Source organism: Cyprinodon variegatus, unplaced genomic scaffold, assembly GCF_000732505.1.
Source record: "Cyprinodon variegatus isolate N-32 unplaced genomic scaffold, C_variegatus-1.0 Scaffold910, whole genome shotgun sequence".
NCBI lineage: Eukaryota > Metazoa > Chordata > Actinopteri > Cyprinodontiformes > Cyprinodontidae > Cyprinodon > Cyprinodon variegatus.
Genome location: NW_015151363.1, coordinates 169,071 through 181,386, shown reverse-complemented (window position 1 = coordinate 181,386; position 12,316 = coordinate 169,071). Strand labels below are relative to the sequence as shown.

General features: G+C 41.6%; 1 protein-coding gene across 1 annotated transcript in view; it reads right to left on the bottom strand.

The window, feature by feature from the left end:
- Positions 1-10,121, bottom strand: part of tph2 (tryptophan hydroxylase 2) — a 16,145-nt gene extending 6,024 nt beyond the window's left edge. The window contains exons 1-8 of the mRNA XM_015398073.1: positions 9,903-10,121; positions 5,710-5,844; positions 5,366-5,549; positions 4,098-4,198; positions 3,927-3,994; positions 3,553-3,749; positions 1,619-1,754; positions 492-618 (exon numbers count right to left, since the gene is read on the bottom strand). Of these exons, the coding sequence (XP_015253559.1) occupies positions 492-618; positions 1,619-1,754; positions 3,553-3,749; positions 3,927-3,994; positions 4,098-4,198; positions 5,366-5,549; positions 5,710-5,844; positions 9,903-10,076 (1,122 nt within the window). The 5' untranslated portion in view covers positions 10,077-10,121. The remainder of the gene's footprint in view (positions 1-491; positions 619-1,618; positions 1,755-3,552; positions 3,750-3,926; positions 3,995-4,097; positions 4,199-5,365; positions 5,550-5,709; positions 5,845-9,902) is intronic.
- Positions 10,122-12,316: the final 2,195 nt, after the last annotated feature.

Here is a 12,316-nt window from a genome sequence, read left to right as displayed (position 1 = left end):
GAAGTCAGTGTTTTCGAGCAGCGCCACCAGATGGAGATGGAGACACACTTATAGTGGCAAACTACATTGTAGCCACAGCTGCCCTGGGGCTCACTGACAGAAGAGAGGCTGCCGTACTCTGGTGCCACCGGGCCCTCTGACCACCATCAGTAGGCAAATCAGGGGAAGTATCTTGCCCAAGGACACAACGACATTGAAAGCCGGAGCTTGAACCGACAACCCTCCGATTGCAGGGCAAACTCTTGCACCCGACGCCACCATCGCCCCACATTTTGGTTTCAATAGTCAGGAAGAAAAGAATAAACTGAAGCCAGACCACCGATCTCTTCATTTAATAGCTGACAGCACCAGATGGTTCTGATACGATCAGTGTTTGTTCTGATAAATGACGATTCACGATTAAACTCCCTCACCTCAGACTTTAGACAACTTCATGTGGTTGGTGCGTTAGGGTGTACCGACCGACCCACCCTCACTCACCCCCACCTCACCGTAGCAAGTTTCTGGACATCCTCATCGGTTGCTCCCAGTGAGGCCAGGCCGATCTCCTGGGAGAACTGGGCAAACTTCGGGTCAGCCAGAAGAGGAACATGACCCAGCAGCTCGTGACACGTATCTCTAGGAACACAAAGAAAAGATCATAGGTTTGGACCTCAGGTTAGACATTCTGACAGGGGTTGTTCAGCTTTGGAGACTGTTGGAACAGATGTATATAATATCTCATATTTAATTATTTTACAATACCTTTTATACTTCTATACTGAATATCTATTTGTTTCCCTTAAAATTGCAATGGCCTGGTACTTATTTCTGTGTTGACATGTTTTGCAGAAGTTGAGACGGGGACTTGAAGAATTCTTGTACCGGTCTCCATGCTGGGATGGTATGCAGGGAGTTAAAGTGGGAGTGACAGAGAGCAGCTGTCTGCTCACTCTAGACAATTCCCTTTAAACATTCCCTTTAAAGTTCTTATTATTAGGTAAATCTACCATAAAGATAGTGTTGCTGCTGTTTTTCCCTTTTCCTTTAGAGCAGCAACATTCATGTAACTAGGGACGTCCTTTAATCAAATAAAAAGAGAGGATGGGGGAGAGGGGGTTTCAGAGCGGTTCTTTAATGAGCAAACTGCTCTATAGATGTCGTGTTAATCAGTCTGTTCTAAGGAAGATGTCCTCAAATGGTCATCACCATTTTATGTAGAGCAGTAATTAGAAGCATGACATAGAACTTTTTTGTTCACAGGATTTATAAACTGTTGACATCCAATACAGTATTTATAAACAAAATCTTTAACAGAGCTGTGGCAGATTGTCAGAACTCAGCTGCTGATCTCTTATTAGTGTTTATAAACAGAGCCAAGTTTTATTCTGGCTTTCAAACAACAGATAGGGATATATATAAAGACTCCAAACTGTTTATAAACTGAATCACTACCAGAGTTTCAGCTATGGTTTATAAACACCAACAGATGGTGATAAAGGCTTGTAAACAGACACTTTTATCACATTTGAGCACATGATAACAGATCAGTGTTTTTATAAACAAAGTGAACAGAGTGTCAGAAGCTATAAGGGATGTGAAATGAAAGTGAGTCAGACTTCAGGCTATAAGGACTTACGGTTCTGGTGTGTAGAGTGGGTCAGTGCTGTGACGGATGTACTGTGTGCAGTTAAACACTCTGTAGGCCAAACCAGCGAGAAAGTCTCTGGGAGAAAGGTAACCTGCCACAGGTCGCACCGTAAAGCCAGAACGCTCTGAAAGACACAGGAAGTGATGTAAAGGTCCTTCGTTATACGACAGGACAGCAACATGATAATTAGCCCCACTTTTAAAGACAGTTTAAAACCTTCCTATTAACGGGTATCTGAGATTATCAGGAGTTATCACTGAAGTAATGCTGTTCTCTGCTATTTCCTCCTACTACTCTCCCTTAATTATGTTCTCTCTGTGTCTTTATTGTTCCTATAGAAAGTACCACCGCCAAGAACGTTCTGTCTGCTTTCCGTCCATTACTCAGAATTATCCTGTGTAATGGTTTTGGTTCTGTTAAAGTTTTCCTTTTGAGTTTTCGGTTTCACTTTGATCCATGTTTTTCTTTGTTTTCTAGTTTTAATGGTTTAATTCCTGTTTTGGGGTGTTTTTTGGATGTATTTGAGTTCTTAGGTTTTTCTTGTTTTCCCTCTGTCACCCTTTCTGTGTCAGTTTCCTTTTCCCTCGCTCCCTTCTAGTCTCCTCTGTTCACACCTGCTCCCAATCTGCTGATTAGCCTGGTACACCTCCTGCTGTGGCTAGTTTGTCATAATTTCTTTGCCCCTTTTTTGTGAGTTTTCCTAGTTCTCAATTTGTTTGGATTTTGTGGATTTATGTTTTTTGTAGTGATGGTGAGATGAAGCCTCATGAGGCATTGAACGGTTTGGCCAAATTGCTTAAATGATTCCATCAGTGTTGATGAAGCTTCATGTGAACATGTCACCACCTACTGGTGGAGTGCAGAACTACATTTAGTAATATAATCTTAGATTTTTTTTATTTGTTTTTTTTTTCCAATTTAAGTTCCTTTGAAATTCATGATTGGTGTGTATAATAAAAGCTTTTGTAAGTTTTTTTTTCTGTAAAATGCCTTAGAAGAGAAAAACCATTTAAGGAACAGTTTATCTGCCATTTTAGTGAGATAAGCTCAAGCAGACAGTGAAAGTGCTTGTGCAAATCAAAATGAGTAAAATGAAAGGCGTTAGTCATTTTATTCAAACATAATCATTTTTCTACAGTTTCTGGGTTTAATTGGGTTGGAAATTCTGTGTTCAACCAATCTTTTGGTTAAAACAACCAATCTAATTTAATAGTGTTTTTACCAAATCTGTATTTGTACTAGGGCAAACAATACAAATTAGTCACATTAGCCAAAATACTTGTGTTATATCGCAACTTTCAAAGGTCGGTCTTGAACCAACAACCTCAGGAGTGGAAATCCATATCATTCAGCTAATGCCACTATCAAGAAGACCGCTCTTCAGAAAGCAATACTAATTAAAACCCATAATATCTGTAACCAGTGGCTCGCTCAGATTTTGATCATTAAATTGATCATTACGATCTCACCAAACTAGTTTTAACCAACTAAATTGGTTGTTTTCCCAACCAATCTATTCTAAACAGCTGAGGCTGTTTAAATGCCTGTTGAAGTTCCGGGCGAGCTGAACCACTTCCCGAAGTGGTCAAGTGGTATGGCGGGGTAGCGAGGCTTCGGACGTCCCTCCTCCAAATGAAACGCACCCTCCATTACTCGACACACACCTCGAAGCCATGACTCATCTCATAACATCACTAGTTTTTGGGATTTTTGCTTCCGTTACCCCTTTTTGTTATTTAATCTTCAAGAAACCACTTTAGCTTCAGTTTCTGCATTTGGGTCCTGTCCAACCTACCCCCCCACCGGGACAATCCACATCTACTAGAAGTTTCCTAGAATTTAAAGGGGTCCTAACTTTAGATCTATTCAGGATGGTGACTGCAGCAGAATTAGGGACAGAAAAATGCTGTCTGGTGAACAACCTCTAAGAAAGTGGGAGACGTCTTCCAGCTGTGGGATGTTGTCCTCCCTGTAGCCGCAGTGTTTGGTGAGCAGCGGCAGGTTCTTCAGGTACTCCTTGCAGGCGTGGGTCGGGTACAGCTTGGTCAGCTCTCTGAACACCACGCCCCACGTCTTCACCTCCTCCGGGGTGTACTCGATCCGTGGGATGGGCTGCCCGCTGCCAAGGAGACACATCAGAAAAAATACATGTCATGGAGAGCTCTACGTCTAAAGGTGTGTTCAAGGTGCTGATATATATGGGTTAAAGACAGTTAAAGAAAGCTTGGATCAGTAGAAGGACACATGAGAAAGAAATCAGGAATTCAATCAGAACTGAGGAAAGCAGATGACTCACAATTTGTAGTTCATGGCCACTTCTACAAAGTACTTCCTGCGCTGGCGATAAACATTGTCCTTAAACCCCTGACAGAAGGGAAAGAGAGGAACAGAGATGAGAACATTCTGAGTCTGGATGAGACCATGCTTTAGATACAGGAGCATCACACAGCTGCCATCATAAACTCACAGGATGGTCTGCATCCAGCTCCGACCCGTACATCAGCACTCTGTGGGAGCACTGGTCCAACTCCGAGATTTTCATGGGAAACCAGGGAACATCCTCTTCATCTGGAGAAACAAAACAGAAGCAGACATAGGAAACCTTCTGTCAGCGTTTCTGCTTGTAGACATGTGGTTCCAGATTTACTGTCCTAAATGGGTTTAACATCTACTGGAGAAAAAAACAAAACAAAACAAAAAAAACAAGTTCCTACAAAGCAAGATGAAAAAATTTTTTTATTTTCTTTTACCTGATTACTGCCGGACCTGAATGAATAGATCTTCAAACGTAACTGTTTAGGGAGTTTTCATATCTAAGTCAGGAAAAGTCAGAGATCCTTTTCTAAGGTTTAGGAAGTGAGAGCCACTACCCCAGATAAAAACCAGTAAAGTTCCCCAGAAGTAACTGTGTTTCTAAAATCAATCCAAGAGCATCAATAATTTTTCAGGAGGTGAGAAAATGAGCTGACTTCACACCTGAACCGCTGCAGGCCTCACCTGACAAATCAAGGTTATAATGGCATCAGCTATTGGTAGAAACTGAGGACACACATTTTCCCTTTCAGACACTTAGACGGGTAGAGGCAGGCTCGGACTCGGAACGAATTTAGCCCTGGTATTTTTCCATCTACACTGGCCCACTTATGGACCCCATAGAGGAACTGCATGTATCATTTAGGTACTTAACATTATATCACTTCTTGTGCTCCCCAAGTTATTTACTGTCATAGGTAGGTGCTTCGGCCAGAGAGTAAGTGTTGGGGCCAGTATGATTTAAGGAGGGCTGCACTGGAAAAACGATCCAGAAATAAGTAAAAATCCCTTAAATAAAGTGTATTTAGCCCCTAATTTGAGTAGGTAAATGAGATAGTTTGCCAATGGAATGAGTATTTTTACTCTTAAAATAAGATAATAAGATAACATACACTTGAAATAAGACAATGCAATTGTATTTTCTTATTTTAAATGTAATGTGGCCCTCGCACACTGAATTTAGAAGCGGTTCAGATACCCAAATGAGTGGGCTAATGCCCGGTATCACAGATTACCAGTCCGAGCCTGGGTGTGGGGTATTGCATAAAAGAGCCAAACGACCCCCAAACTTGGAAACAAAGTCCAGTGGATTGTTTTTCATTTTCTTCTTTTAAAATCCATTTGACTTGTTTTGAACTTATCTTTACCCCCTGCACTCAAACCTATGAACATGCTGCAGGTGTGTCATATCCGTGTTCTTACCTGCCTCAGCTGACCACACGTGGGCAGGCGTGTTAAAGGAGATGATGTTGACGTGGTCTTTGAGGTGCTGCAGCAGCTCGTTGAAATCTTTCTTGCTACATTTGCAGTCAGCAAAGATCTCCACCTCATTAGGAACCCGCTTTGACATCCGGGACTCAATGTGGTTCAGGTTGACCCGCCTCTCCTGTAGGTAGAGGTTTGAGATGAAAGGGATTCATTTAGGCAGATCCAAGTGCAACATATCTGGTTCTGGTTCTATATTAGAATCCTGCACTTGGTATTAGGTGTGAATAGGGTTCTGGACCTCTTAAGCTTTTGGATCAGATTGCAGTTCTGGTTCTGACCTGGAAGAGTCGGAGAGCTTTGACCAGACAGCCAACCTCATTCTTCAGTGAAAACACCACCGCTGTTTTCCCAGAATCCTCTGCGCTCTCGCCCTCTGGCGTCTCGTTGATTGGACAAAAGGATGTCCTCCTGGACTGAGGATGATGAGGATGAAGAAAACAATTAAAACCACATCATGTTAGATCCGAGTCCAGTTTCTGTTTGGGAGGTTAAATCTTATGAGAACATTTGACAGTTTAAAGAACAAGCAGTAGAAAGTAATCGAATAAATGTAGTTGATTACTTTCAGCTTCCTGCAGGCGGAAATACGTTGCCCTCTTTTGTCGTTGGGCATCAGAACAGGTCAGAATAATCTGATTACTTTAATCCCTGCTGCAGAAATGAAGGATTATCCTGGTGAAGATTCTCAGTCATCCAGGTCATAGTAATTCCAAAAAAATGAAAAAACAGTCCACTTTGTTGCATTTGTCTGGTTCAATTTGCATGTTTTCTAAGCCAAAACAAGGCTTTGTATTTAGTCCACTCTATAAAGCCTTGAACTCAACGCTATTTCTGACATTTTCAATTGAAAAAGCTTCCTGGATGGAAGCCAAACTTCTTCAAACTTGGAAACAAAGTCCAGTGGATTGCTTTTCAACTTTATTGAAATAAAGAATTACAAACTACAAACTGAAATTAAAAATGTCAGACAGCAGTAAAGATCATCAGTAAAACAAACAGACTAAGGAGAGATTTAGATTTTATCGTTAGAGATAGAAACCAGATCAGTTTGGTGATTATTTGTCTCTTTTACTGAGTTTTATCAGTGAAACCAGCTGCTCCTTTCAGAGAGGAAACCTCCATCCATGTTAGAAAAAGTTTGTAAAGTTTATAGCGGTCTGTTTTTCAGTGTAGTCCTGTTTCTCTGACTGTGACTGGCTGGATGTGCTCTCTTCATCCTCTGACACAGTTGGTTCTGCTGGAGGTTTCTTCCTGTTAAAAGGGAGTTTTTCCTCTCCACTGTCGCTACAAGCATGCTTAGTGTGAGGGATTGCATTTAATTCAATTAGTCGACACAATCAACTGGTTTTCCTTAGATAGAAAACTTTGAATCAGTATGAACTGGATGACATGTTTTGAATTGGCGCTATAGAAATAAACTGAATTTAATTGAATTATAACAAATATTCGAAACAAAAGTAAAAGATTCAGGAGCATAAAGGTAATTAAACAATTTACACAAAAACAAATTAATAAAGTTATTGAATGATTATTGAAATTTAAATTAAAGATTAAATTAAAGATTAAAATATTTTTTTTTTAAAAGTGGGGTGGTTTCATCAGGCAGTTTAGCTCATCCATGCGTATATTTCTTTTCTGCATTCACCCAGAGCTGGTTCATAGTCACATGGTGTTATGGTACTGCATACTTATATTAACTTATAGTGTTGTTTACTTAGATCTGAGTGTCGATTTTGAGCAGGAGGGGACCTTAGATGGACCCTTGAGGAACGCCACATGTGATCTTTGTTGTCTCTGATCTTGTACCAGAGAGGCTGATCCAATTTTCCAGATGCTCTAATAGGCATCTGATTCCTTCTTTGAAGAAATCAGAGGTTTGTGTAACAAAACCAGTAAAAATGCATCAGAATAATGTCTGACAAAACTAATCTGCCTGGAAACCAACGTGTTCAGGAGGAAAGCAAAGCTTCCACCAGCACACTCCAGCCAGCCTTTGGACTTTCTCTTGGTTCCTCTGTGATGATCGAGTGGAAACAGGTTGGGAAGGATAAGCTCAGTCTAACATTGCTGCTTATTCACTCAGTTCACCAGAACTCAATCAAAACAGCTAATTTTTTAATCATGAGGATTTACATTTTCAGAGCTCTGCTCCGGTTTGGTCAGAAACTTTTTTTCAAATGTATAAATAGTTATGATACTTTTCTAATGTGGGTTTCATCAGGGATTCATTTTACATTTAAAAATCAATGGAAAGGATTTTAAATGGGTCACAGAAATGGGGAGATGTCGGATGTTTTGTGGACTGTGGTAAAGTACGACGATCACAATCATTTTCTAAGAATAAGTTGTTTTTTTTGTTTTCTTTGTTTATATTATTCATATATATATATATATATATATATATTTTAGAATAAAACAAAAAGAAAACCTTTTGTTTTCAGTCTTTGCAAAGATTTTTCAGATCAGCCAAACCAGAGAAATGAAGAGCTGTTCAGTACAGAGCAGATGTAGGAAACTGTGTTTCTATTAAACCTCTGGATCTCCAGCACAGAAGCAGTAGGTTTCCTCACAGACGGCATCTTTTTCCAGGAATCTCCATGCTGTTGGTTGAAACCAGGCTTCATTCATCTCATCAAGGGAGTCTAATCTGAACATGATGACTTGATGATATGAATGTGGTCTGGTGTGCTATTGTTTGGTTGGAAAGAAACCCTGCAGCCACATGGCCCTTTCTGGAACCAGTTTGACACCTGTGGTCTAAACTGTCCTTCCAGGAAGCTTCAGGGATTGTTTGCAAGGTCAGATCTTTGAAGGAGTCATACAGGAGAAGCTGGTCAATCATGTGAATCCATCCTTGAGCGTCTCTAACCCCATCTTTCTGCAGGTATTTCTCTGCTGGCGTATTTGTACGTCACTAACATGGAATTTTCCTCATCGGAGAACAATAATAAAGTTCCATGGAATTATTAATACCAGATATGAAGATCAGGGCAGGCGGGGAGAACAGCTGAAGCCTTAACAGAACATGAAGAGGTCTGTGATTAAATGATTTCAGTATTAAAAACACCAAGCAAGACCTTTACTAGAACCCAAAGGTCTCAGTTCTGGACAAAGAACCTGAGCTTCATGGAAACAGAAGGAACCAATCGGGCTGAGATTTACCAGACAGAAGAGGAGGAAACAGCAGAACATCTCAGAAAGCTGAACCTGAACCTGGTTGTGGCTTTTCTGCTGTTTTTTTCTGGTCATTTTCTGCAGATTCAAACTGACAAACCAACAATGGTCCCTTAAGTTTCCAACCTGCAGCGAATTAGCAGGAACTTGCTGCTCTTTTCTGTTAGTGATGCTTCAAAGAGACGAGCTGCAGCTGCTGCTTCCCTGATTAAACATGGAGATGCTGACAGACACGGACATGCAAACCTTCCGCTGCAGTATATGATCCAGAAATGCTTGATGCCCTGCAGCAGGGATGTCAAACTGGCTGGCTGCAGGTTTTCTTTCCAACCAATCAATAACACACCAGACTCCAGTCGTCTCATCATGTGAGTCTAGTCTTAACATGATAACTTGATGAGATGACTGGAGTCTGGTGAGGAGAGGGTTTACTTAGAACAATATTTATACTAACTGTATTAATGCCTGATTTTCATACTGGTTATTGTTGAATGTAAACATGGAAAATAAAGTGAAACCAGTAACAGGGAACTGAATTCCAAATAAACTGGATCTAAGAAATGAATTCATGATTTGCTGGAACCTACAGGGGAAGGCTGCTGGTTTAAATCCCAATGTAAAGCTCACGATTCCTAATCCTACCCAGGGTTTTTTTTTTCAGATAGAGATCTTCCTTCGTATTGTTAAACAAATGAAATCTATCCCCTCAGCTCTATGACTTCTTTTTATTCACTAAGGAATAAAATGAATCCAGTCGAATTCTCATTTTATCACCATCCTCCTTTTCCTCTAACGTGATCACTATGATAAATGACACTGTAAAAACTGATGAATAAATCAGTAGAAATATCTTAAATTAGGTGTATTACTCTTAATTGAAGAAGATAAATAAAATGATCTGCCAAAAGAATGAGGATTTTTGCTCCCAGAATAAAAATAATTAGATTTTATCCACTTAAAATAAGATAATGGGGTATTTATCGTCTTATTTTAAATGTAAATCATTCTCTCCCATCCTCTGAAATCAAGGGAAAATATAGTACAAATAAAATACAGTTAAATAAATAAATAAAGAAATAAGTTTCAACTGATCTGATAAATACTGAATTTGCTTAACAAACTGATTAAATTTATTTTTTCTGACTTTTTTTGGCCCCAGTTTAACCAGTTTAACCAGTGTCAGGAACTCTGACCCAGTGTGAAGTTCTAGTTTAGCTGCACTGAGCAGAAGCAGCTGAAGGCAGACAGACCCAGAGAGGAGAGGAGGATGAAGAGGAGGAAGAGTCCAGACTCTCACCATCTGTCCTCCGGTGTGTTTCTGCTGCTGCTGGCGGTTCTGTTGGTCGAACATGGCTGAGTCCAGAGACATCCCCCTCCTGGACCAGTACTTGCTGGAGAACATCATCATGGCCGGCTGCATGCGAGGTATCGGCTCTGGCCCGCCGTCCTTCATCACATGGGCCGAAGCCATGGGGAACCAGTGAGTGTAAGAGTACCAGGGCTCCAGCCTGCCGTCCTGATGCTGATGCTGATGCTGAGGACCAGAACCAACACTGCTCCATTTAAATACTCCCACAGGAGGGGAGGGGGGGAGCAGCTCCACCCACTGATGGATGGACTTGCTGCAGGGGGAGGGATAGAACCACCTCCCTCTATAGGAGGAGCAAAGCTTTGCCCTGATACAGAGTGTGAAGCTGCCAAACACCTGTAGGGGCGGGGCTTAAAAACATCTGGATCCACCAGAACAAGGATGGGCTATTCTAACCTAGCTTCATAAATTTAAAGAAATAAGCTCAGAAATGATCGAATATATCAGGACCTTCTGGATGAGACACCTTCATTAACTAATGGGTCAACGTGAAAGATGCAGCCAATCATAGTTTCAGGAAACAACCGGCAGCAGATCCACTCATCTTACACAGCGTGCTGCCTTCATCTCCATGTCACCTATTTCCACCTTTACACATCATCATCATTCATCCATCTTATCCACTCTGACGCCGTTCTGTCCTCCTCATCTCCAGATGAACACCTGAACATCACATTTTCACCTCATTTAATCAAATTTCCTTGAAAGCCTCTGAAATAAACTAAATTCCACCTCCCTGTTTGCTCATAGTTCTGAAACCTGCGGTGACACAGGCTACAGTTTGGGGTTGAGGCTAGCAGTCAGTTTAACTAAGTGAAGCAGTTCTTTATTTTTAATACATATTTATAAAACTCTTAGATGACTCACAAAGACAAAATACGTTTCCTCTTTCCGATAAAAAAACAAAACAAAAAAACAAACTTTAATGGAGTATGAATTACTGTATGTTTGTCATGCTCAATGTGAGTGTAGTGATTTGTGGCTCTGAGTTTATTGGTAATATAACATATATATATATATATATATCCCCTCAGGGCTGCATCCTGATCCCCTGCTGTTCACCCTGATGACACACAACTGTGTCCCCAGGTTCACCACCAATCACATTGTGAAGTTTGCAGACGACACCACAATGGTGGACCTCATCAGTGATGACAATGACCAGAACTACAGAGAGGAGGAGGAGCAGCTGGTGGACTGGTGCAAAGATAACAGCCTGATCCTGAACGTGGAGAAGACGAAGGAGATCATCTTGGACTTCAGGAAGAACCGGCCTAACCACGCTCCACTGGTCATCAACAGCTCAGCTGGAGAGGCAGGCAACAGCACCAAATTCCTGGGGGTGAACATCACAGACACCCTCACCTGGAATGTTAACACCATCTCACTGGTCAAAAAGGCACAGAAGCGCATGTACTTCTTGCTGAGGATGAGGAGAGCCCACCTGCCCCCACCCATCCTCACCACCTTCTCCAGAAGCACCATAGAGAGCGTTCTGACCAGCTGTCTCACTGGGTGGTGTGGAGGCTGCAGCGCCTCAGACTGGAAGAAGGTGAGAAGAGTGGTGAGAGCTTTAGAGAAGATCATTGGGGCTCTTCTTCCCTCCATTAAAGACATTTCATCCCAGCGCCTCTTGTCCTGATCCCATAACATTATAAATTATCCCTCACCCCCCCACCATGGACTGTTCTCCCTGCTGCCCTCTGGGAAGAGGCTTCGAAGCATCAGATGCAGTTCAAGCAGATTCCAGAACAGTTTCTTCCCCACTGCCATTAGACTGCTGAATGTTTATAAAATGGGGTTTTTAAAGGTATACTATGCAACCGGTGTTGATTTTCCAGCGAGGCTCCCCCCAGAGGTCGAAAGTAAAAGTGCACTGTCGTAAATATGCACAGCTGTTCTCCTGGTTTCTCCGTCAAGCCAGGCGCGGTTGTTTTGAGCTTAGCAGACTGGCGAACGCAACGAATCACCATGTCTACTGCGGTAAGTGACTATTTTGTTCCAATTTTCATACATTATTTGTTATGCATGTGTCTAACTAACAAAGATTGTAGTTAGCCAAGTTCTCGCCGTAAAGCAAGACCGACTCTCGCGAGACTTCTGAGCCTGTGGGTGCGGGCCGAGGGCTCCTGCAATTGCAAGTACGGTATTTCCCCCACAGACCACCAGGGCGGCCGAGAATACCTTTGTTCAACCTGAAATGAATCATTTAATCATCCAAAACGTTATGGAACACATTAATTAAATGAAAAATGGTGCATAGTATGCCTTTTAATCATGGCCTTATTTTCTGGTTTTGTGTTGGTGGGAAAAAAAATAACCTGTGTTATGAGTGTTATGAC